A 25,689-nucleotide genomic window follows, 5' to 3' on the forward strand; every position below is an offset into this window, starting at 1 on the left:
GCCCGGGATCGCGACATGTGCGCGGGCCGGGCCGCCACGTCCCCGCCCGCCGCTGACCTGCCGCGGGGATAGGGAGCGGGCGGGCGGGAGCGGCCCGGGCCCACACAATGCGCCCCGCGGGTGGGGGTGGCGGGCCGAGCGGGAGGCCGGGTGGAGGGCGCTGTGTGCGCGGCGGAGCTCGCCGCCTGACTGGCCAGAAATGGGTGGAGCTGGCGCGGGGTTTGAACTGCAGCTGTGGGTCCTGGGGTTTTTTTTCCACGTCCTTTCCCTAAAAGGGCTGGGGACCTACAGGTGGGGGAAAGGGGTCTCTGTGCCTCACCCTGGGGTTATTGGTGTTAACACCTGTTGCGAGCTCCGTGTCACCCAAGTGAGATTTTCTTTTTAAAGCTTTGGCTCAAGGCTGACTGCACAATTATCTAGGTCTTTACCGAGTGTGCTGGTGTAGTGATCCTGTTGCTACGGTTTGAGAGACAGAAAAGGTTAAGAGAACCAAAACTGTACCACGTATGCTTTCTGTAGTGCCCTAAACCGTGCTCAAATGGAGAGCTCTTATTGGATCCAGTAAAGGAAACATTCACTCATTATATCATGAATAACCTTTTAACCCCCGATCTTTTAAGCCTAAAGAAGTTAGTTAAGTCTACTATTTTTTGCAGAAAAGCCTCTTGATTTTTATTGTCAAAAAGCAGCAAAATTATTTAATATGGAGTTTGGTAAGTAAGCTCTTCGTGTTTGAGTTTATTTACATTTAAAACATCTATAAAGATGAAGTTATTTACCCCGAGGGTTTCGCAGAAATACTGCATTGCCGTAATTTAAAACCTTCAATAGATGACAAAATTAGTACTTACCTTCTTGGTTAATGTAATACTTCCCATTTAAAAGTGGAAGGGATGATTATTTAGATCTGCTTGGATTTTTTAAAGCCATTTTGTTTGGATACTTCTAGTACTGAGGAAAGAACAGTTTTGGAATGTATTGCCGTTTGTATCTTGTAAACCGTGCTATGGCTCAGTCTTAATTTGTGTTGTCATAGTTCTAGGGATGATAGAAGTTGATAGTTGATTAATTGCAGGTATTATACAGTTACTAGTTTCTTAACTTAGCCCAATCCTGCATTGTAGTTATTCTGTGGCACCATATATCATAATTTCTTGTTTTAGTCTACATTTATTAGGTACCTCATAAATGCTTAGTACCGTGCTTGGGCTAGTAGTCTATTTACAGTTTATTCTGTGTGCCTGGAACTTAGTATGTCCTCTGAGAAAGAACAACTTTCTGTTGCTTTGAGAGGAAAACTACTTTAGCTAAAAATACATACTGCTGTTTCAGAGTGCCTTATTTTGTCTCTCCTAAGAAGATAATATATTTAATTATTGTTTTGTATAGGCTTTTGAGTACTTTTTGAAAGACCAGTATAATAGGATAAAGAGATGTAGCTCAAGTTGTAAGAAGGTAAACCTTATCAGGAAATAGTTTTGAAAAATTCATTGGCATATCAGCATGTTGTTAATCTGGGCCATTCACTAAAACAAGAATTACTGTCTTGGTTGGAGAAAGTAGTTACACCTTGCAGTTACTAGAGACTATGTTGTTGGTTCGTTTACTTTCTGACCCCTAAACATTGAGGGTATTCAAATATGTAATAAATAGCTAATAAAGTGTTACTGGAGTTTGATTCATGGATTTAATCAGAAATTTAGATTTGTTGGGTAACAAAACATTTTAATCTTTCTGTGTAGTAAAACACAATTGGGAAGCATATTAGTTAGGAGTTGGGAGTCAGGGCTTGAAAAAAGATGTAATAGAGCATTTTGTCACAGCTGCCTCCCGACAGCGATGAAATACCTGCAAATTGGTATCACTAGAAATGTTGAATCTTGGGGATGAGGGGAAGAATTGTACAACTGTAGTGCAATAATCTCATAATGCTGACTTTATAATAAGATATATAGCCTTGTGCATAAATGGCAGTTTATCTTTTTGGATTCTAAAGAACAAATGAGTCTGAAAAGTATCTTTTTTTTAAAGTTATTCTGTAAAGTTAATTTCTCTAAATGATCTTCAACTCTGAGAGACTTGTTTTCATTTGGAATGCTTTTATTTTTGTCATTTTATGCTTAAATACCTTTCTATTTAGAGTGGTTTAAAGTTGAAATCCAATAATTTTTTTGAATATTTTTTGCTATATTGAGCATGCTGAAGCTGGAACTTTCTTATGTTGTATTGCATGTAATTGATACATTTCAGCCATAAAGCACCTAAGAGGTTTAGCAAGCACTAGCGTGTTTTTGAAATAGCATGTTGATAGATTTAGTAAGATATCCTTATTCTTAGTTTAAAAAAAAAAATGTAGGACTGAAAATATCACCAAAGAGATCCTTGATTTTTAGATTTAAAATGCTTAATTTCTTCTTGAGATTACACAGAGAAGTTTCCTTAACTACTGTTTGTTCTAGAAACTGGAACAACTTAATCAATATCCAGACTTTAACAACTACTTGATTTTTGTTCTTACAAAATTAAAATCTGAAGGTAAGTAGGATTTGTATTGATAACTATTTAAAGTTTCTTTAAGACCTATTTAAATGTACTGAGAATTATTCATTTCAAAGGATTTCGTTTTGTAGTAGCCTTGTGCTTTATAGATGTGGGATGAACAGTCTTAGTTAATACCACTCAGTATTTACATGTTTAATAAGCATTCCTTTTTTTTATGTATATACAGATAGAGTCTCACTCTATCACCCAGGCTGGAGTGCAGTGGTGCGATCTTGGCTCACCACAACATCTGCCTCCCGGGTTCAAGCAATTCTCATGCCAAACCTCCCTGGTAGCTGGGATTACAGGCATGCACCACCACATCCAGCTAATTTTTCTGTATTTTTAGTAGAGACAGAGTTTTGCCTTGTTGACCAGGCTAACCTTGAACTCCTGGCCTCTGGGGATTCGCCTGCCACAGTCTCCCAAAGTGCTGGGATTGCAGGTGTTAGCCACCGTGCCCAGCCAGCATTCATTTTTAATAGGGTGTTTGTATAATAAGTTACTTAATTCTTTGCAGATGAAAAATTTGTTGTAAAGTCTACTTTAATGTTTTGCTTTCATGCATATAGATGGATATAGCAAAGGTTGTAATACAAAGATTGAATGTAGGTTTTAATAACTGAATATGTGTGTTTTTTGTAGAAAAAAATTGAAAGGTCATATAATCAAAATGAAAAATTATTTATCCCATCTTCCAGAGATGATTATTGTTGATCTCTTGAATTATATCCTTCTCTGCTCTTATATAGCCACATACTATTTTAAAATTATTTAGCAAAAAGTGGGATCATTCTATTCATAAGTAGACTTTTGTAACTTTTTAAAAAACTTCTAAAAGTATACATGAAACTTTTTCATGACTCTTAATTTTAAATTTAAATGATTTCTATGACAGTTTAAAGCCTGAGTAGTCTGATTTTTAAATAACATGGTCATTTGATTATTTCTAATAATGTGTAATGCATCCCACTAGACATTATTTCATAAATATTTATGGAGCACCATCTCTGCCATGCAATTTACAGGCTCAAGAGAGAAAAGTGAACAAAACAGACAAAAATCCTGCCCTCAAGGAGCTTACGTTGTAGTGAGAGTTGTTTCTCATAGCATTATTTGGGTATTCCCTTCCTGAAACATTGTGGACACATAGAAGTCAATTAAATATTTATTGAGCAACTAATTGGCCTCTAAATGAAAGCACTGTACCCTATTCAGTGATTAGTGTTTTAGAAGCCATGGTGCAATTAATAAAATCACTGCACTTGGAATTGGGAAATAACAAGTTTTAGACAACCAGACCATCTGTAAAGTTTCAGCTCCAAATTCTGACAGGTTAATGGTGTTAATGTGTAGTAAAAACTCACGATCTTGTATCAGATTTTCATAATTCATGCACGGTGATTTCTTTTGAATTATTTTCAGTTGATTTTGTAGTTAATTTGGGGGATTTTATTTTCAGTTGATTTTGTAGTTAATTTGGGGGATTTTAATTTGTGAATGAAGGACACAATAGAAAATTTAGAACTCTGAAGTCTAGGTTTTAAGAAACTAAGAATTATTTCAACAATTAATATTCCTAGTTTGATAAATATATTTGTGATACATTGCTTCTTAATGTAGAAGTTTTTCTGACACAGGTTGTGATCAACCTGTTTGTTTCTTTACTAAGATATTTATAAATGGATTTTTTAAATCTAATTGTTTTATTTGAAATTTTTAAATTTATTTTTACTAAGCTGTCCACTCTCATGTTCTTATCCTCCATTCCAAATACTAGGATTGTTAAAATATTATACTTTTGAGTAAAGCTTTCTTGGGATATGAGGATACTTCCTTCAGGCCAGGCAAGGTGGCTCAGGCCTGTAATCCCAGCACTTTGAGAGGCCAAAGCAGGAAGATTGCTTCAGGCAAGGAGTTCAAGATCAGCAACATAGTGAATGGTGAAACTCCATCTCTAAAAATTAGCTGGCATAGTGGCACACACCTGTGGTCCCGCTACTCAGGAGGCTGAGGTGGGAGGATCACCTGAGCTCAGGAGGTCAAGGCTACAGTGAGCTGTGATCCTGCCACTGCACTCCAGTGTACTTAAGTACTTAAGAAGTACTTTAAAAAAACACAAACACACAACTTGTTCAGTAGTGGCAAGAGAGTTTGGAAGTCATTGCTTCCACAAAGACATTAATTACAAAACCATAAAATGTTGGAAAGGATTTTATTCAGATTTTCTTGACCCTAAAATGTGTTTCTTATGTTCGTTATGCAGTTTCTCCGAGGATGCAGTAGTTTTACGTTGGTATAACACTTGGTATTTCTTCCTGTGTTTATGCATTTATTTTTTTTCCCTGGGAAGATTGGGACACAAGTTTGCTGCATGTAGTTTTCCATTTTAAAAAAATCTTTGCATCATGGCTGTTCATATTAAAGCAGCAATACAAGTAACATCTTAAATGAAAATGCTAATTTAGTAATCTTATCACTGAATTGTAGAGTAAAATTTTTGATCTATAAGAGACCTCAGATCAGCTGCTCTAATTACCTCACTTTACAAATGAACAAATTGAGGGTCCACTGAAGTAGTCATAATTTTTGTAAAACAAAGGAAATCGTTAGTCGTTGAATTTTTAAAATGGATTTTAAGAGAGTATATACTTTTAATATTGAGTTGTTTCACCTCATGTTGTGGTTTATTAAAACTCTTCATCTTGTAACCTTTATGGTAAAAACAATATACTATATTTCTTGTAAACAAAGTCATGCCATTTAAAATAATTATATGGCTGAATTATTAACAAGTAATTTAAGGCAAGTTTATTGCTTAAAGAAGTTAAATATCTGGCTTCATTTATTTCGTGGCAGTTTTTAACTTTTAAGAGACTTTAAAGGTATTTTTGTTTGTTTGTTTTGTTTTGTTTTGAGATGGAGTCTCTCAATGGATTGTAATTGAAAATGGAAAGTAGTTTTTAAATGATGACATACAAGGTTTTATAGTGCTGTGATGACCTGAATGAAGTTTGTGTGCAGAGAAACTGCTCTTTTTGCCTCTACATGTGCTTCACTCTTGAAGATTTCAGCGCCAGTCAGAGTTTGGGAACATCATACTAACTAGAACAAGCTTGGGATATATTATTTTTTAATAAGACGGGTAAAACAATGGTGTTACAGTAACATTCTGTTCAACATGCCAGCTCTTCATCTTACAGCCCTTTGAGAGGGGGGTAATACTGAAGAATGATTCAAAGTCCTTAGTTTCTTCACTTGTGCAATGGGGTGAATAATACCTGGCTCATGAAGTTGTAAGGATTAAGTGCAGTGCCACTTGGAAAGCACTTAGCAATGTTTAATAAGTCATAAGCATTTCGAAGATGTTAACTGTTGCTAATATTGTTGGTGTTGATGCCAACTGGTAAAGCCATCAGTTATGTTTTACTAGTATTAAGTAGCTTTTTGAAAATTTGTAAGTACTATCTATGGATTAAACTTATTTTAAGAAAACTCTTTTTAAATGTTTTTGGAGGTTTTTTTTTGCTTTTAACTTCAGAGGCAAATGAAAAACATGATATAAATTAACAGCAATTATATTTGTTACATGAAGATGATCTTATATATTCTTTGTCCACTTAATTTTTCAATATTTTTTTGACACTGGAGGAAAATGATTTCAAAAATTTTTTTTTTGTTTTTGAGATAGAGTCTCACTCTGTCGCCTAGGTTGGAGTGTAGTGGCATGATCTTGGCTTCTCTGCCTGCAGCCTCTGCCTTCTGAGTTCAAGTGATTCTCCTGCCTCCGCCTCCCAAGCAGCTGGGATTACAGGCACACACCACCATGCCTGGCTAATTTGGGGGTTTTTAGTAGATGGGGGTTTCACCATGTTGGCCGGTCTGGTCTCGAACTCCTGGCCTCCCAAAGGGCTGGGATTATAGGCATGAACCACCACGCCCAGCCTTAAAAAAAAACCAACAACAAAATTTTAATAGGATATTTTTAATGACTAATACTTCCAGCCCTATAATGATGTTTATATCAGGAAACAATAAAGCTTGAGCACAGTGGCCATACATATAAACGAAATTAACTCTTAAATCAGTGGTTCTCAACCATTGGCAATTTTAACCCCCAGAAAACATTTGACATTATCTGGAAACATTTTTGGTTAACACAACTTGGAGGGGTGCTGCTGGCATCTGTGGCTGATGATGCTACTTAACATCTTAAAATGCACAGGACAGCACCCTCCAACAAATAATTGTCAGTATGTCAAGGTTGAAAAACCCTGAGCTATAAATGATAGAGCTAATCTTTTGTTAATCAGTTATAATTATTTTAACTGGTTATAGCAAGTTTGAATGTCAATCAACTTTTGAATATAAATATTTTTAAAACTATTATCGGCACATTTTGAAATTAAGACTACTTCAAAACTCATTACTATTACTATTTTATTACAGATGAACCCACAAGATCATTGAGTGGTCTCATCTTGAAGAATAATGTGAAAGCACACTTTCAGAACTTCCCAAATGGTGTAACAGACTTTATTAAAAGTGAATGTTTAAATAATATTGGTGACTCCTCTCCTCTGATTAGAGCCACTGTTGGTAAGTTACATTACAACAGTTTTGCTTACTTTGTTTGTAACTGGGTCATTTTTAGAGATGACAGATTATTTCCTTAGGAATTTTTATCTGTTTCATGTTAAATTGTGATGGGGAAACTTTCATTGCCTTTAAATTCTTTTGAAATGGTATAATCATGGTAAAAGCTCTCTCATCCAGTGAAACCAGTGACCCTGGGTAAGAGGAGAGCCTAATCAAACTTAGCCTAATCAAAGTTGGTTAAAATGGGGCATCAACAAGTGATATTAATTTGCGGACACTACTTTTTCTTGAGCATGCAGATTAGAGTTCTGTTTTTTGTTTTTGTTTTTGTTTTGAAGCAGTCTCTATTGCCCAGGCTGGAGTACAGTGGCACAATCTCAACTCACTGCAACCTCCGCCTCCTGGATTCAAGTGATTCTCCTGCCTCAGCCTCCTGAGTAGCTGTGATTACAGGCACTCGTCACCATGCCTGGCTAATTTTTGTACTTTTTAGTAGAGACAGAGTTTCACCATGTTGGCCAGGCTGGTCTATAACTCCTGACCTCAGGTGATCTGCCTGCCTCAGCCTCCCAAAGTGCTGAGATTACAGGCCTGAGCCATGGCGCCTGGCTTGGAGTTCCTATTTTCTGTCTAGCATAATGCGTAATTCCTTGTTTCACTTTTACATGTGAAGAAATAATTTTTAATTGTTTATGAAAAACCTAAGTGTATGTAGGATTCTAGATTTTTACTATTTTCTCCCTTGTTTTTAAATATTTGCCTTGTCAGTAATTCAGCAGCAACTTTTTAGTCTTTTCAGAGCGTTCAACTTATTTTCAGGCGCAGTACAGCTTTCTGTTAGCTTATGTAATACTGAATTAACATGCTTAATTATAGTAACTCTTATAAATCTATTTGGAAACACACACAACTGGCTATTGGTTAACACAATTTGCCAACCAATGGAAGCAGTAATAAATAGCTATACTGAAGAGGAGCCTACTAATGGGCAGCCTTTAGTATACCATGGGCTTAAGCAGCTAACTTCTACAGGGACCTGGAAAGCTTCTGTTAATCTACCCAAGCTGGTTAAATGAAAGTCCGTTAAATGAGTCAGATGCTTTCATTAAGAGTTCCTGGCCAGGCACGGTGGCTCATGCCTGTAATCCCAGCACTTTGGGAGGCTGAGGCGGATGGATCACCTGAGGTCAGGAGATCGAGACCAGCCTGACATGGTGAAGCCCTGTCTCTACTAAGAATACAAAAAAATTAGCTGGGTGTGGTGGCGTGTGCTTGTAATCCCAGCTACTTGGGAGGCTGAGGCAGGAAAATCGCTTGAACCCGGAAGGTGGAGGTTGCAGTGAGCCGAGATCACGCCATTGCACTGCAGCCTGGGTGACGAGTGAAAATCTGTCTCAAAAAAAAAAAAAAAAAGAGTTCCTATTTTGTCTTGTTGTGGGTTTGAAAAATATTTATCTCTTACTTACAAAGCATTGGCTCTATGACCTCCCTCCAGATACTCTTGTATTAAACAGTGCCATCATTGACACTGATTTTAAATTTGATGGGTAGAGGACATTTGTGGTTTGAGAAAAAGGACTCCCTAGTTTACTCTAATGTACTCTTACGTACCTTGAGGCTTTACCTACTCTTGACACTGTTAAAAAGAATGGTGAGTGTGTGCCAGCTTTTTCCGTTTCAGATCCAGGAGAGAAATCCCCATACATAAGTGGAATGGGATTTAGAAGGAAGGTGGGTTTCCTCTGAGTGTTGGCAACTCAGCTGAAAGGAAAGGAGAGGATATAGAAACTAGATTTGAGATTGTTTCTTCCTAAACTGTATTTCATTATAAACCTATCTTTAAGTGCCATTTGGTTCAAACTACAGTACTTTGTGTCTTTAAATTTGAAAGGTTAGAAGTAATAGAACTAGGGGGAGAGAATTGGTTTTATCTCCCAATGAGTGCATTCACCTTCCATAAGGTTTTTGAACATGTTTAGGAGCTGACTTTATCTTGGGAATTATTTAAGCACTTAGGTATCATCTGACTTATTTTAAAACAGAGATTGGTGAAATTGACTTAGGTAGGCATTTTTATTTCTTGCTGTGTTTTAGTAGAATACGAAAGGTCTTTCATTTTAGTTTGTTTACGTTAAGTAGATATTTAAGTATTCTAATTGTGAGGGACCACTGCAGTTTTCAGGATAGAAACAGCTTTTATTTAGTTGCTTTACTACAGATGAAGGAGCTTCAAACATAACTGCAGTGTATTTTCAAATGACATGATGTCTGGGATTTGATAAAAAAGCAATTAGGAATGTGAAGGTGGTTGTGGGTAGAAGTATGGATGAAACAAGATTGACCATGTATTAATGATTGCTGAAGCTAGTTAATGGATACATTTAGTTCATTATATTTTTCTGTTTTTATATATGTATGTGAAATTTTCTATTTTAAAAAGTCTGTAATATTAACTAGATAAAACAGCTATGAGCTTGAAATAAGTTAGCTAAAAATGAGTTCATTTTTGTCCCTCCTCCCTTCACACCCACCTCCACCCCGATTTTTGATATGCATTGGTGAAGGTGGTGGAAAGTATGATTGACAGATTCTTCCCAAAGAGGGGAGAAATTATTCTGGGGGCACAGCATTAAGACTCTAAAGTATTGGCCAGGTGCGGTGGCTCATCCCTGTAATCCCAGCACTTTGGGAGGCCGAGGTGAGCGGATCATGAGGTCAGGAGATCGAAACCATCCTGGCTAACATGGTGAAACCCCGTCTCTACTAAAAATACAAAAAATTAGCCGGGTGTGGTGGTGGGCACCTGTAGTCCCAGCTACTCGGGAGGCTGAGGCAGGAGAATGGCATGAACCCGGGAGGCAGAGCTTGCAGTGAGCCAAGATCGCGCCACTGCACTCCAGCCTGGATGACAGAGTGAGACTGTCTCAAAAAAAAAAAAAAAAAAAGACTCTTAAGTATTTTATAATTTTGTTGTTGTTTTATTTGTTTTGCTTCAGGAAAATTGATGAGTTATTTAAACAGGTGCTTTCCAACAAATCTGGGAAGGTTTTTTTTTTTTAATCACTCAAATTGCCTAATCTTAGTTTACATGAGAAAAAGATTTAAAACACTTCTAGGAACATATTTTGTAAGTGAAATAATTTTTTAGAGTTTCTGAAAATCATCTCTAAGAATTGGCAACAGACTCTTCATCACTTACTAACCTTCACAGAAAATTCTTGGTATATGTATAGTAGTGCAAGTACTCTGACTCTACATTATCAGTTGATGTAGGACTCTGTTCCTCTAGACCAGAGTTTTCCAACCTCAGCACTTGACATTTTGGACCAGATAATTCTTTGTTGTTGGGCTATTTTGTCTGTGCACTACAGGATGTTAATCAGCACACCTGACCTCTACCCATTGGATACCAGCAGCAGCCACACACCCTGCTGTAGCAACCAAAAATGTCTCCAGACCATGCCACATGTTGGGGTCAGGGAGTGCCTGACTGAGCTCCTTAAGGGCAAGGACCATGTGTTATTTTTGTATTTCTCAGCATCTATTAATAATATATACAATACTTAAATATTTTAATTAAAAGATTGCTGATTATAAAAATAGACTAGCAGCTTTGGCTTGTAAAATTTTTATTAACCTTAACAATACATGTTGGGAATCTTATCAAGGAAGTCTATTTGGAAGGGACCACATCTTAATGACTGTGGGGAAATTCATCAGATGAAATAAAGATGTTTCTCTTGTTTAGAGAGTATACAGTTTGTTTGTAATTTTATTATTTCAATGAATATTATCTCCTATATGTTTGTATACTTACAGGAAAATTTCTATAGGATTAATTTGTGTATTTGGCATTATTGGGTCAAAGTGTGTTTAAATGTTTTTAAGATTTTAATAGGTGTTGCCAAGCACACTGATTTCATTCCCGTATTTGTTATAAATACTGAGAAATATGTGTCACTTCCCACTTTTTGCAGCTGTGCTAGGTATTAGATGCTTCTTCATGCTTGGGTGAGATTATGGGTCCAGATAAGTTTGTTAGTCCATCAACATTCTTTAGTGTTCTGCTAACAGAAGTAATGAATGTGAGCAGTTTGTTAGTACCAAGTTGTAGATTGGGTTTAATTTTTGTTATTTATTGCTTGTTTGTAGTCTTTTTTAAGTTATGCTTGGTTTCTTTTAGACAGATCCAGATCTTTCTCATTCCCTTCTTTCTTTTATATTTTAACTTTAGGAAAGACTAATTTTCAGGAAGGATCAGATCTTGCTGCTTTTGGATCTTAATGGAAGGCTATTTTATTGTAAGGGCTATATCTTGAAAATGCTATCAGTACATTAATTCTTACTATACAATTTAATTTTTTTGTGTGTGGAGAATAAATTTGCCAGGAGCTTTACTTTCTAGATTCTTTTTTAGTTCTTTATCATTGAGAGCAACCTTCTCAAAACTAAAGGTAGAAAATTTATACACATGGTGATATTTGCTGCTCAGTAATAGTCATTGAGTGTTTACTAGATGCCAGGCATTTTCTATATATCCAATTGAATTTTCAAAATAACCCTATGAAGAGTTTTCTTTTTTCATTTTTGTACACTCCTATTTTGCAGCTTAGAATGCATATAATTTGCCTATTGTCAGAGTTTATACTCTTCTGGCACTAAAAGATCCATAATCACTAAGCATATTATATCACTAATATGTTTACTAAGGCAGGAAAAAATATTAACACGAAACCTTTCTGTTGTCCTTGTGTTTGTATTAACAAAACTTTCCTTACGTTTGTGTGTATTTGCGTAATTCATTGACTATCACAACTCTACTGCATAACACAGTTGAGATAATCCATTCAGTCAGAACAACATGATCAGTGAGCATGGGCCACCCAGCCTCCAAGATCACCTTTCTGGCGACTCATTCTTGATCCAGTAAGTGGGAACTGTTGTAGGAGTATGTAGCCTGCCTACATGAGGGAGAGTGTTGTAAGCAGCGAAACAAAGAGGATTATTCTCAAGTGATACTCATCTACTTAAGTTTTTCCTACCATGGTCCTTGGCTCTGGTTCCAGATTAAGTCAGGGAGCTATTTTTAGCTTCTTAATGTGTCTTTTATTTGAACCTAACAGACTCATAAGTTCATCACCCAGTGTTAAGTGCTGCTAACATTTTGGCATATTTTCTTTCTACTCTTTTGTACGGATAAATTAGAATTTTTATTTATTTTTAATTTTTTATTTTTTTTTAATTTTTTTTTTTTTTGAGCCAGAGTTTCATTCTTGTTGCCCAGACTGGAGTGCAGTGGCGTGATCTCGGCTCACTGCAACCTCCGCCTCCCGGGTTCAAGCGATTCTCCTGCCTCAGCCTCCTGAGTAGCTGAGATTACAGGCATGTGCCACCATGCCCGGCTAATTATGTATTTTTAGTAGAGATGGGGTTTCTCCATGTTGGTCAGGCTGATCTTGAACTCCCAACCTCATGTGATCCGCCCGCCTCGGCCTCCCAAAGTGCTGGGATTACAGGTGTGAGCCACCGTGCCCAGCCATTAGAATTAATTTTAATTGGTGGAGCTATTGTTGGTATTATGACAGAAAAAGAAGTTGCATTCTTATACTTGGTAAATTTAACTCAAAAAACCTTAGAGGGTAAAATGTTGAAAAACAGTATTAGAAACAGATCTGGTTTATGTGAGGTTTTTTTTCGACAAGGTACGCAATGGTATGGGTGTTGGTGAGTGTTACTAATTTTTTGAGACAGGGTCTCCCTCTGCCCAGGCATGAGTGTGGTCTCATAGTCATGGCTCACTGCAGCCTCGACCTCCTTGACTCAGGTGATCCTCTCACTTCAGCCTCCTGAATAGCTGGGATCACAGGCACGTACCATCATGCCCAGCTGGTTTTCTTGTATTTTTAGTAGAGAGAGGGTTTCACCATATTGCCCAGGCTGGTCTGGAATTCCTGGGCTCAAGAGATCTGCCCGCCTCGGCCTCCCAGAATGCTGGGATTACAGCATGAGCCACCATGCCTGGCCAAATGTTATTATTTACATAAAATGTGTTTGTGCACACAGTTGCTCACATGGCAATACCTGACATAATGCTGTTGGATTTCCTAAAGAAGTGTGTTTTTGTTCAAGGTATTTTGATCACAACTATAGCCTCCAAGGGAGAATTGCAGAATTGGCCTGATCTCTTACCAAAACTCTGTAGCCTGTTGGATTCTGAAGATTATAATACCTGTGAGGTAAGGGTATTTGTTTCATACATAATTGGGTGTTTTCTGTTTTTCTTGTCATGTTGTGTATTAGCAGCTTTTGGGAAAAATAGTTCCTCTGAAACATACAGCTTCTCAAAACTTAGAAACCTAAAGTTACCTTTGTGTTATATTACATTTGTAAATCATTTGTTTTTCTATAAAACCTGTTACATTATAAACCTCTTTTACTATATTTCACACAGGGACGTATCTTGCTTTTCTGTTCTAAAATTATTCTTGGATGTATATGTATGTAATATACAGTTTTTGTCAAGCTTAATCAGTTAAAGATAGAATGAAATTTACCAAATTTCTGGACCATGAGTACTTTTTTAGCTTCTCTAAATTGTTTTTATGCCTCTTAATGTGAGATATCTAAGGGATGCTGAACTTGTGTTTTTTATTTTTTTATTATTTATTTTTTTTTTTTGAGACAGCGTCTCACTCTGTCGCTCAGGCTGGAGTGCAGTGGCACCATCGTAGCTCACCTCAACCTCCTGGGCTCAAGCAATCCTCCAGCCTCAGCCTCCCAAGTAGTGGGTACTACAGGCATGTGCTATCATGCTAGACTAATTTTTTCTTTTTTTTTGGTAGAGATGGGGTCTCGCTGTTCAGGCTGACCCTGAACTCCTGAGCTCAAGCAGTCCTCCAGCCTCAGCCTCCCAAAGTGCTGGGATTACAGGCATGAGCCACTGCACTTCACTAAACTTGTCTTCGTTTTTTTTGTTTGTTCGTTTGTTTCAAACGATCTCACTCTGTTGCCCAGGCTGAAGTGCAGTGGCGCAATCTCAGCTCACTGCAACCTCTGCCTCCCAGAATCAAGCAATTCTCCCACCTCAGCCTCCTGAGTAGCTGGGATTACAGGCATGAGCCACCAAGCCCGCCTAATTTTTTTTGTATTTTTAGTAGAGACAGAGTTTCACCATGTTGGACAGGCTGGTCTTGAACCCTTGGCCTCAAATGATCCACCTGTCTCAGCCTCCCAAAGTGTTAGGATTACAGGTGTGAGCCACTGCGCTGGACCATTGTCTTCATTTTAATCATACATTAACTCTGACCTGTGGGGTTTAGTTTGGTTTGGTTTGGTTTTTTTTTTTTTGCCACTGATTAGATCACTAGCATCCTTTTCGTTTGGGGAGAGAGGATGATTTCTCATGGTTAGTGGATACTGTAAGTATCTCTTTAATTAGGCTTCCAATTTGGGTAGAAATCTATTTTTTGTGGAAACCATATTTGGTGTTTTGACTCTATAAAGCAGTGACTCCTCTACCTCTCAAAGAGCGGAGGTTGAAGGCAGGGCAGGCACAGGAATAACCTGTCAACAACAAAAAACCCCCACAGGAATAACCTAACCTAAAAGGGAAAAAAAAACGATCGGGCATGGTGGCTCACACCTGTAATCCCAAGGCCTAGGTGGGTGGATTGCGTGAGTTCAAGACCAGCCTGGGCAATGTGGTAAAACCCTATTAGAAGAAATTGGCCAGGTGTGGTGATGTGTGCCTGTGGTCCCAGCTACTCAGGAGGCTGTGGTGGCTCACACCTATAATTCCAGCACTTTGGGAGACTGAGGCAGGTGGATCATTTGAGGTCAGGAGTTTGAGAGACCAGCCTGGCCAACATGGTGAAACCCCATCTCTACTGAAATACAAACATTAGCCAGGCATGGTGTCGAATGCCTGTAATCTCAGCTACTCTGGAGGCTGAGGCAGGAGACTCGCTTGAACCCAGGAGGTGGAGATTGCAGTGGGCTGAGATTGCACCACTGCACTCCAGCCATCTCAAAAAAAACGGCTTTGGAAATACACTGATAAGATTACAGATTACAGAAAAGCTAAATGATAAGTCATCATGTGACAGTTGATTGCATTTAAATAGTGCTTTGGTGTGATGGTAATAATGTAAAAGAAGATCAAAATTTTAAGCAAGTGCTTTCCAAGAATAAAAAATTTAAGCTGCAGTAATTGTGAAATTGTTGAGCTAGTGTACTACATAGAAGTCATACTGTAAATAAACAATATTCCCATCCATCTGAACTAAAGATAGTGGTTTTCCAGATGTTGGTATGGAGTGATAGCTAAATGTTTGTTCTTATTTGAAATTTTTAATTGCCACATGGGTAACAAGTTCACATTTAACTTGATGTAATAGGCTTTCAGAAGTAAAGCTTTTTTTAAAAAAAAACCCTTAATAATTGAATATTACTATTTTAGCATGACAATTAAAATTTCTGATATTTAATGCATATTAAATTGAAGACTGAAATTTAATATATTGATTTAATTTTAGACTTAAAAATATTTTCAGATTTAATATTTTTAAGACATTATAAAATCTAAAAGGATGTTGGGTAATTTCCTTAAAGGATTTTACCTTCTGTTGGACACTTTAAAACTGTACTATGGAGAATAAGCATCAAGTTGCTGCTGATGGAATTATATAATATAAACAGTAAAGTAGGTGGGTGGGTAACTAGTAGGTTACATGTTATGTACAAAGGCTCTGGATTATCCCCTTTAGTATTAAAATGGTTATAGGAAAATGGTTGCCAATTTGCATTGCCTGCCCTTGCAACAGATTTTGTCACCAGTTACCCAGTGAATACTTTTATATGTAAGTAACTTTTTTTTCTATATGTAAGTAACTTTTTTTTTCTTTTTTTGAGACAGAGTTTCGCTCTGTCACCCAGGCTGGAGTGCAGTGGTGCCATCTCAGCCCACTGCACCCTCTGCCTCCCAGGTTCAAGTGATTCTCATGCCTCAGCCTCCAGAGTAGCTGGGATTACAGGCATGCACCACCACGCCCAGCTAATTTTTTTGTTTTTAGTAGAGACGGGGTTTCACCATGTTAGCTAGGCTGGTCTCGAACTCCTGACCTCAGGTAATCCACCCGCCTCGGCCTCTCAAAGTGCTGGGATTACAGGCTTGAGCCACCACACCTGGCCTAAGTAACTTTTTAATGGTATTAATGACCTCTCTGTGCTTCAAAAAGAAAAGTATTACAGTGGTTAAGTACTCTTCTATGTAAATGTGGAGTTTTATATTTAATTTAAACAAACTGGTATTTAATTCCTGCCAACCAAAATATCCTCCACTTCTAAGTCATTTAATGCTAAAACTAAAATATACCCTTGCATTTTAACTGAGATTTTTACATACTCGATGATATAATAATTTGTTTTAAAATTGAATATTAGAGCGGGCGTGGTGGCCCTCGCCTGTAATCCCAGCACTTTGGGAGGCTGAGGCAGGCAGACCAGCTGAGGTCAGGAGTTTGAGACCAGCCTGGCCAACACGGTGAAACCCCATCTCTACTAAAAATACAAAACTTAGCCGGGCACAATGGCAGGCACCTGTAATCCCAGCTACTCGGGAGGCTGAGGCAGGAGAGTCACTTGAACCCGGGAGGCAGAAGTTGCAGTGACCCGAGATTGTGCCACTGCGCTCCAGCCTGGGCGACAGACCCAAGACTCCGTCTCAAAAAAAAAAAATTGAATGATTAAATTTACGGATTTTAGAAGGCATTTTATGTGGGCTGAGAACATTAGTCCATACAAATTAATCAGCATTCTTCAGTTTGTTTTCAAATGACTTCTTTTTTAACAAATTCTAATAATTTAAATGTGTCTCTTACAGGGAGCATTTGGTGCCCTTCAGAAGATTTGTGAAGATTCTGCTGAGATTTTAGATAGTGATGTTTTAGATCGTCCTCTCAACATCATGATTCCCAAATTTTTACAGTTCTTCAAGCATAGTAGTCCAAAAATAAGGTATTTACATTGCCAGTACTAATTGATTAACTCTGATAGAAACCTGACCATTATCTTAGTTTTCATTACCTAATATTTTTGACATTAGCAAAAGATATTGGATGTTCCAGAGAGGTGAACTTATGTAATTGAAATTGACTACTTCAGTAACAAAACCTGTGAAATGTTGACTCTTTGTGAGGAAATTTTCGTTAAACATGATAAAAGTTTTGTGCCTTTTACAGTGGTTAATTATATTCATGGTAGTTAACAGGCATCTTCTAACTTCCTTTATTTAAGGCCAGGATTAGTTGTGGGTGTTTTTTTTTGTTTTTTTTTGTTTTTTTTTTTTAAGCTTTGATTTTAGAATTGGGATACATGTGCAGGTTTGTTACAAAGGCATATTGCGTGATGCTGGGGGTTTAGAGTACAAATGAATCCATCACCTAGGTGGTAAGCATAGTACCCATTAGCTAGTTTGGCCCTTTCCCACCCCCTTCTTATATTCCCCAGTGTCTGTTGTTCCCATCTTTATGTCGATGTGTACCAAATGTTTAGCTCCCACTTATAAGTGAGAACGTGGAGGTATTTGGTTTTCCATTATTACAACATTATTATAATGTTGTTATTTCTGGCATAGTTAACTGGATAGGAGTTCATGTTTCCAGGAAGCTTCTCCCTTTTAACATTTTAACTAAGGTAATGAAAATGTGGCAATATACATACTTCACTTTTTGTGACTGATTCTCAGTAATTAAAAAAAACAGCTGGGCCTGGTGGCTCATGCCTGTAATCCTAACACTTTGGGAGGCCCAGGTGGGTGGATCACTTGAGCTCAGGAGTTCAAGACCAGCCTGGGCAACGTGATGAGACCCCATCTGTACAAAAAATATAAAAATTAGCTGGGCATGGTGTCACACACCTGTGGTCCCAGCTACTTGGAGGGCCAAGGTGGGAGGATTGCTTAAGCCCAGAAGGAGGAGGTTGCAGTGGACTGAGGTTGTACCACTGCACTCCAGCCTGGGCGACAGAACGAGACCTTGTCTCAAAAAAGAAAAACAGAAAAAAATTCAAAAACCATATTTCTGGTAATTGATACACCATTGCTGGATATTAAATATTAATATTTTTTCACAATTTTTATTTTGTAGATGGTCATTTGATTAAAACATTAGGTAAAGTAGAGCAATTCAGAAATATTTCACCTAAAATCACAGCACTTTGGGAGGCTGAGGCAGGAGGATTGCTTGAGACCAGGAGTTAGAGACCAGCCTGCACAACATAGCAAGACCCTTTCTCTGCAAAAACTAAGTTTAAAAAATTAGCCGAGTGTAGTGGTGTGTGTGCCTATAGTCCTAGCTACTCTGGAGGCTCAAGCAGGAGAATCACTTGAACCTAGGAATTCAAGGCTGCAGTGAGCCACTGTGCTCTAGCCTGAGTGATGGAGTAAGACCCTGTCTGAAAAAAAAAAAAATTCTGTTCCATGAATGTTGATTAATACCCATTTGAGATTCTGTTGTACATACTTTTAGCATTTTTCTTTTTAATGTATATTTGGGTAAATAACTATCTGCTGTAAATATATACTAAATGTATCATCCATCTTTAATATGATGTTATTCTACATTATTTAATACCTTATTAATGTAGTTTGACATTTACTATGTACTCTTAAGCGTTCTTCTCTCAACATAACTGTTGGACTTCAAGAATATAAAATTAGAGTATAGGAAACTGTATTGCCTAGTTCTATAGGCAATGACTAAACAATTTAAAAATAAGAACCATTTTATCAGACTTGAGGTACTCAGAATTGAATTATTCTTAGTTGATGACATTCTCATCATGGCCTACTCGTATTTAGCCTTTAGTTATATATTATTTTTAATAACATAAGCAATCAGATCCACCACCTGAAACAAAATGAAGACCTTGACAGCAGTCTACATCTAAATCCCAATTTCATACTTGCCTTACATTTCTTGATAGATAATTTTATTGCATGCATATGCAAAGGGTGATATATATCTTAGTTTTTAGCATTGTAAGAACTGCACAGTACTGAATGTAGACGTAGGCAACTTTAATGTTATGTTGCATTCATCTGTACTGAATTACTATAGCTCATTTTGACTCCTGTAACATTCCATTGCGTGACAATTGGCGTATTTTTTAAGTGTTGCCAATCAAATAGATATTTGGTGTTTCATTATGGTCTTGATTATACTCTGCTATCATTAATGATGTTGAAGATCTTGTATGTTTTTTGCCTTTATCTTGTTCTTGTCTCTTCCTTTTTTCTACTAGGTTATTTGTACTCCATTGATTTATAGGAATTCTCATCCTTTATCAGTTATGTGTGTAGAGAATATCTTAATCCCTTTTTGTCTTTACTAAGAGTTTAAAATGTTAAGGGCTTTTTGACATTTAAGAGCTTAATATGGCCGGGCGCGGTGGCTCACACCTGTAATCCCAGCACTTTGGGAGGCCGAGGCGAGCGGATCACGAGGTCAGGAGATCGAGACCATCCTTGCTAACATGGTGAAACCCTGCCTCTACTAAAAATACAAAAAATTAGCCGGGTATGGTGGCAGGCGCCTGTAGTCCCAGCAACTCAGGAGGCTGAGGCAGGAGAATGGCATGAACCCGGGAGACGGAGCTTGCAGTGAGCTGAGATTGTGCCACTGCCCTCCAGCCTGGATGACAGAGCAAGACTCCATCTCAAAAAAAAAACGAAAAAAACTTAATATATCAGGCATTTGTGGGTGTGTTATGAGATAGATAAACATTCTGTCTTTTCCATTTAGGTAACTTTTTCTTGCTGTCACATTTATTTTATAGTCCTTTCTCCCCATCAGTTTAAAATGTCACCTCTGTTATATGCATGCATAGGTGTATTAATGGGCCTCTATTTTATTCCATTGCTGTTTCATGACTAAAGCTTCAAATTGAATTCTGATATATCTCAGAGCGAAAATTGGAGTGTTTGAGGCTTTTTTCTTTTTTTAACAAGTTGCAGTTACTTGAAGTTTAGGCTGGGGCGTGGTGGATGACCTGAAGTCAGGGGTTCAAGACTAGCCTGGCCAACATGGTGAAACCCTGTCTCTACTACAGATACAAAAAATTAGCTGGACGTGGTGGCGGGCGCTTGTAATCATAGCTACTCGGGAGGCTGAGGCATGAGAATCACTTGAACCTGGGAGGCGGAGGTTGCAGTAAGCCGAGATCGTGCCATTGCAACTCCAGCATGGGCAACAAGAGCAAAACTCCATCTCAAAATAAAAAAGTTTATAACATGTTGCAATGAATTTCTACACAGCAAGGAAAGAGTTGTACAAACAGCTCAAACTATATTAAGATAATTTTTCCTTATTTTTCTTGTGTTCTGGCTTATCTCAACTTGGAAACAATTTTGGGTAACGTTACTCCTATTTATAAGGTAAATTTATATTCTGTCCCAGAATGGAATGAAAATAAGGCCTACAGTTTTACAGCATATAAATTTGGCAGAACTTTTAAAATAATAAACAGCAGGGCATGGTGGCTCGCACCTGTAATCCCAGCACTTTGGGAGGCTGAGGCGAGTGGATCACCTGAGGTCAGGAGTTTGAGACCAGCCTGGCCAACATGGCAAAACCCTACCTCCATTAAAAATACAAAAGTTAGCCTGGCATGGTGGCATGCACCTGTAATCCCAGTTACTCAGGAGACTGAAGCAGGAGAATCACTTGAACCCAGGAGGCGGAGGTTGCGGTGAGCTGACATTGTGCCACTGCACTCCCTCCTGGGTGACAGAGTGAGACTCCATCTCAAAAAAAAAAAAATAAAAACAGTTTTACCTTATAAAAATATGAGTTGAAGAAAGGCTAAAAATCAGAATTTGACCTGGAATATGCAGACTTTCAGGATGAGAAATTAGAATTGAAAATATACATGATTTAGCAGAATTACTCTGAGCTTGCTAAATACCTCAGATGCTTCTAGGGGGAATATTTTCTTATAATCTATAAGGAAGAGATCATATTGGAAAAAAATTCATTCTTCACAAATGCCATTTATATAGTATCAGACAGATCTAATTAACAAATTGATATTGATTATTGATTATTTATTTTTAATAACAAAGGCCTTTGTTATTGCCTTTGATCACCAGAAATCAATACAAGGAAGTTTTATTTTTATATACACAGATATCCATAGCATTCCAAGTTTATCATCTGTATTTCTGGCCTAGATCTGATTTCTTTTATTAGGAAATGATATTTAGAGCTTACAGTAGGACAGTAGGAATGCCTTTTCTCTTCCTTATAAATTCTACAGTTGTCAAGTTTCATGAAAAGCCTTGTTGGAATTTACATTGAAATAACATTAAATCTGTAGATCAATTTAGGAGAAATAGTCATTTTCACAATACTAATTGCTTTTTTTTTTTTTTTTTTTGAGATGGAGTTTTGCTCTTGTCTCCCAGACTGGAGTGCAATGGCATTATCCCTGCTCACTGCAACCTCCACCTCCCAGGTTCAAGCGATTCTCCTGCCTCAGCCTCCCAAGTAGCTGGGATTACAGGCACATGCCATCACTCTCAGCTAATTTTTTTATTTTTGGTAGAGATGGGGTTTCACCATGTTGGCCAGCCTGGTCTCCAACTCCTGACCTCAGGTGATCCACCCACCGTAGCCTCCCAGAGTGCTGGGATTACAGGCGTGACCCACCGTGCCTGGCCAATTGCTTGTTTTTAATGAAGTTTTATACTTTTCTTTTTAGAGGCCTTGAACATATTACATATTAAATGTATTCCTAGGCACTTGGTCTTATGATACTATTGTAAATGGTAGCATTTAAGTTACACTTTCTAGTTTTTTTCTTAATTGCTGATGTATAGAAACTATATTAAACTTCTAAAGAAAGCATGTCAAACTGTTTGTTTTAATTTAAAATGTAAGTCCTAACTGTTCCCAAGTTTCTAAAAATGGTTTGGGGAGGCTAGTAGTAGGTGCCTCTGGAGGTTGGGGATAGGAGAGATTTCTGCCTTTAAATTTTGCCTTACATGCACACAAAAAAAATGCAAGTTAAAAGATTTTTGTTCTTGATTTAAAGGCCCTTTAAAAGACTTTATTGTATTATTTTTTTTCCGTTTGTTTACTATGCCAAGTACTTAACATATATTAGCTCATGTAGTTTAATCCCCCCCAACAAATGAATGAATTGTAGGTTACTATTGTTTTTGAGACAGAGTTGTTTTTTTTTTTTTGAGACTGAGTCTCACTCCATCGCCCAGGCTGGAGTACAGTGGCGCAATCTCGGCTCACTGCAACCTCCGCTGCCCGGGTTCGAGCGATTCTCCTGCCTCCTGCCTCAGCCTCCCGAATAGCTGGGATTACAGGCATGCACCACCAGGCCCGGCTAATTTTTGTGTTTTTAGTAGAGGCAGGGTTTCACCATGTTGGCCAGGCTGGTCTAGAACTCCTGACCTCAAGTGATCCGCCCGCCTCGGCCTCCCAAAGTGCTGGGATTACTGGCGTGAGCCACTGCGCCCAGCCAGTAGTAGTTTTATAGAATGAGAAAAACAGACTTTAAAGCATAGGCAGCTTACCCTGTGTTGAACATTTAAGTGGTTGAGCTCCCCATAGTATGCTTTTTTCACTTAATGTTATTTTAGTAAATGTTTATGTGCTTTGCTGTAACTGCAGAACCAAAAATCAACTGTTTTTGGCACAGTGGTTAAGACAAAGAAAGGTTTTCATGGGGTTATATTTCAGAAGAGGAGACAGGACAGATAATGAATAAGTAATATGATTTCATACAGTGATAAGTACAATGGAAAAATAATGAGATCAGGGATAGACAGTGATTCAGAGATACTTTATAAAAATGGCTCTCTGTAAAGGAAACATTTGTGCAAAGACTGAACAAAGTAAGGAAGTGAGTCTATGAAAGATGGTGAAGAATGTTTAAGACAGAACAGCAAGTGAGAAGTCTCTGGAATTAGGAATCAGCCTTTTAGAGTGACAAAAGAAAGAAACTTTGGGTTGTAGCAGCATAATGGGAATTGAAGTTAGGGCGTAAGGGAGGAGCCACAGTATAAAGGAATGTCTAGGCAAGTAGTCAGCAAACTATGTCCCATGGAGCCAAATTTAGCCCATGACCTGCAAGGTAAGGATGATTTTTAAATTTAAGAGGTTGCAATTAAGAGGGAAAAAAATGATAACAAAGGTCTTCATGTGGCCCATGAAGCTTAAAATATTTACTGTTTGACCTTTTGTAGAAAAAGTAGATTAAGTTTTACTGCAGCAATCTGAATGAGAGTATAATGTGGTCTGTGTGTGTCAAACAGGCTGTAGTGGGGTTTGGCACAAGGGAAGTCAGGAAACCAAGTACAGCCTATTTCATTAACCCTGGTAAGAGATCAGAGATCATGGCTTGGATGAGAGAAGTGAAAGCAGTGAGAAATGATTAGATTAAGAGTAAATTTTTAAAGTTGGTGCCAATAAGAACTGCTGAGCAATTGGATTGCATATGCCAGAACACATGGACTATTCTCCATTTTTAGTTTGAAAAGGAATGTTTACCTATCATTTTTAAATCTGTAGGTATCTAAAAAAATAAATTTTGCCCCTCCCCAGTCTCCACTCTTCAGGGGTATGCACTATTAAAAATTTGCACATCCTTTCTAACATTTTTCAGTTGCTTAGAAATACATATTGCTCTGCAACTTGCATTTTGCACTTAATATTTCATTCAAATTCTTTCCTTGTTGATACAGAAGTTTGACTTATTCTTTTTAGTGGGTGTATTGATAGACATACCATAATATTTTTATGGAGGAATGTTTTTGCCAATTTTCTATAGATAGAACAAAGTTACAATGAGCATATTTTAAATTTTAAACTTTGTTTCCAGGTCTCATGCTGTTGCATGTGTCAATCAGTTTATCATCAGTAGGACTCAAGCTCTGATGTTGCACATTGATTCTTTTATTGAGGTAAGACTTGTTCTTGTCTCCCACCCCACCCCCCAGCTTTTTTTTTTGAGAAGGTTAGGTGATGCTAACTGCATGTAGTTTTGCTTTAAAACAAGAATCATTTATAATTCTAAACTCAATATTTAATTAAATTATTTCTGATAGTATTAAAACTGGATATGGGATAGACTGTAACTTTTGTTAGCTGAGAAGGCACTTTTACTAATTTTTCTCCTTGTTTCATTCTACAAACACTGATTTTGGTGGCGGGAGATGTTTAGTATCTTGACTACTTTAAAAATTTTTCCTTCAATATACTGTTCAAATTGCATATGGAAACCAAGTCCCTCAGCTCATGCAGTTTTTGAAATGTGAAAAATTGGTGAGGTTAGATTAAGTTGATTTGGTAGAATCTGAAGGCACAGACTACAAGGACAGCATTTTCCATTGGTTTCCATTGTAAAATTAGAGGCATCAGGAAAAGTAGACTCTTAAAGGCATTTTGAACTTTCTGATAAAAGCGGAAAGAGCATAATTTTCTGGCCAGGAACCATAAGCACCACAATTTCTTCTCAAAATCTCTGCTACTTGATAACAATTAAAAGGATTGTTAAAGTTCCTTAAGCACCTTCACTTTTATTTTCATGAAATCGAATTTTAAAAGTCCCTTAGAAGTCAGACTGCTTATGCTACTGTTGGGAAATTATAAGGAAGAGAAGGGGGGGTTACGTAACTTTTTTTCTCGTCACTTAAATTGACCAGCTTCTTTCTGAGCATCTTTTACTAATAAACTAAGAGTAGTAGCCATAAAGATCCTTTAGCCATTTACAAGTTAAAACCAAAATGTGTCTTAAATAGTTTTACTGACTACTACCTACTATGGAACAGATAACTGTGTTTGATACTAGGGATACTTAAATTTTATGCCTGCAAGGTGTTTTCTTTCAGTCTAGTCTCATAATGTAGTGGATAATAGTAGAGGTCTGGAGTAGACTATTGGTGTTCAAATCCCAGCTTCTCAGTTTAGTAGCTTTTAACCTTAGACGCTTTATTTAACTGATGTTTTCTTTATATCATCTGTAAAATGAGTCAATAATTGACCTACCTTGTTGGATTGTTATAAACCTAGTTGATATAAGTAAATTGGAACAATGCCTGCCACAGAGTAAGCAAGCACTTCATGTTAGCTATTAAAGTATTAACAGTAGTATTTCTGTTGCAATTATCCTGGCGTTTTCTTTTAGTATTATTCTTTCACAGTTTAATAAAGGGGACAGTGATAGACATACCAGCACCTTATAAGGAAATATAATCTAAAATAAATGAAATTGAATTATCTCTGAAAATAAAAATTTCATAGGACTGTACTCAGCAAGTGAGGCAGAAACATTTTCTAACATTTTAAAATATTTTGCTTTACTATTAAATATGTTAATATTTGTTTACTACTTGATAGTCCTACAGGATTTAGCCAATTCTCCACCCTACAAAAACAGTAAACCTCTGGAGGAAGTGCCTCTAACATATAGTAGGCTCTCAGTAGCAATTTGCCAAGTGAATAAGTAAACTAATTTTCTTCACTTGCCATTGTTTTC

The 25,689-nt window shown here is 37.5% G+C and overlaps 1 protein-coding gene across 4 annotated transcripts in view; it reads left to right on the top strand.

Annotated features, from left to right (window-relative positions):
* TNPO1 (transportin 1) overlaps positions 1–25,689 on the top strand; it is a 92,421-nt gene that overhangs the window by 32,148 nt on the left and 34,584 nt on the right. For all 4 annotated transcript variants that reach the window (NM_001373932.1, XM_054555029.2, XM_054555030.2 and 1 more), the window contains exons 3-7: positions 2,460–2,535; positions 6,991–7,140; positions 13,270–13,376; positions 17,021–17,154; positions 24,034–24,115. In NM_001373932.1, the coding sequence (NP_001360861.1) occupies positions 2,460–2,535; positions 6,991–7,140; positions 13,270–13,376; positions 17,021–17,154; positions 24,034–24,115 (549 nt within the window). The remainder of the gene's footprint in view (positions 1–2,459; positions 2,536–6,990; positions 7,141–13,269; positions 13,377–17,020; positions 17,155–24,033; positions 24,116–25,689) is intronic.

This window comes from Pongo abelii, chromosome 4 (genome assembly GCF_028885655.2).
Source record: "Pongo abelii isolate AG06213 chromosome 4, NHGRI_mPonAbe1-v2.0_pri, whole genome shotgun sequence".
Taxonomy (NCBI): domain Eukaryota; kingdom Metazoa; phylum Chordata; class Mammalia; order Primates; family Hominidae; genus Pongo; species Pongo abelii.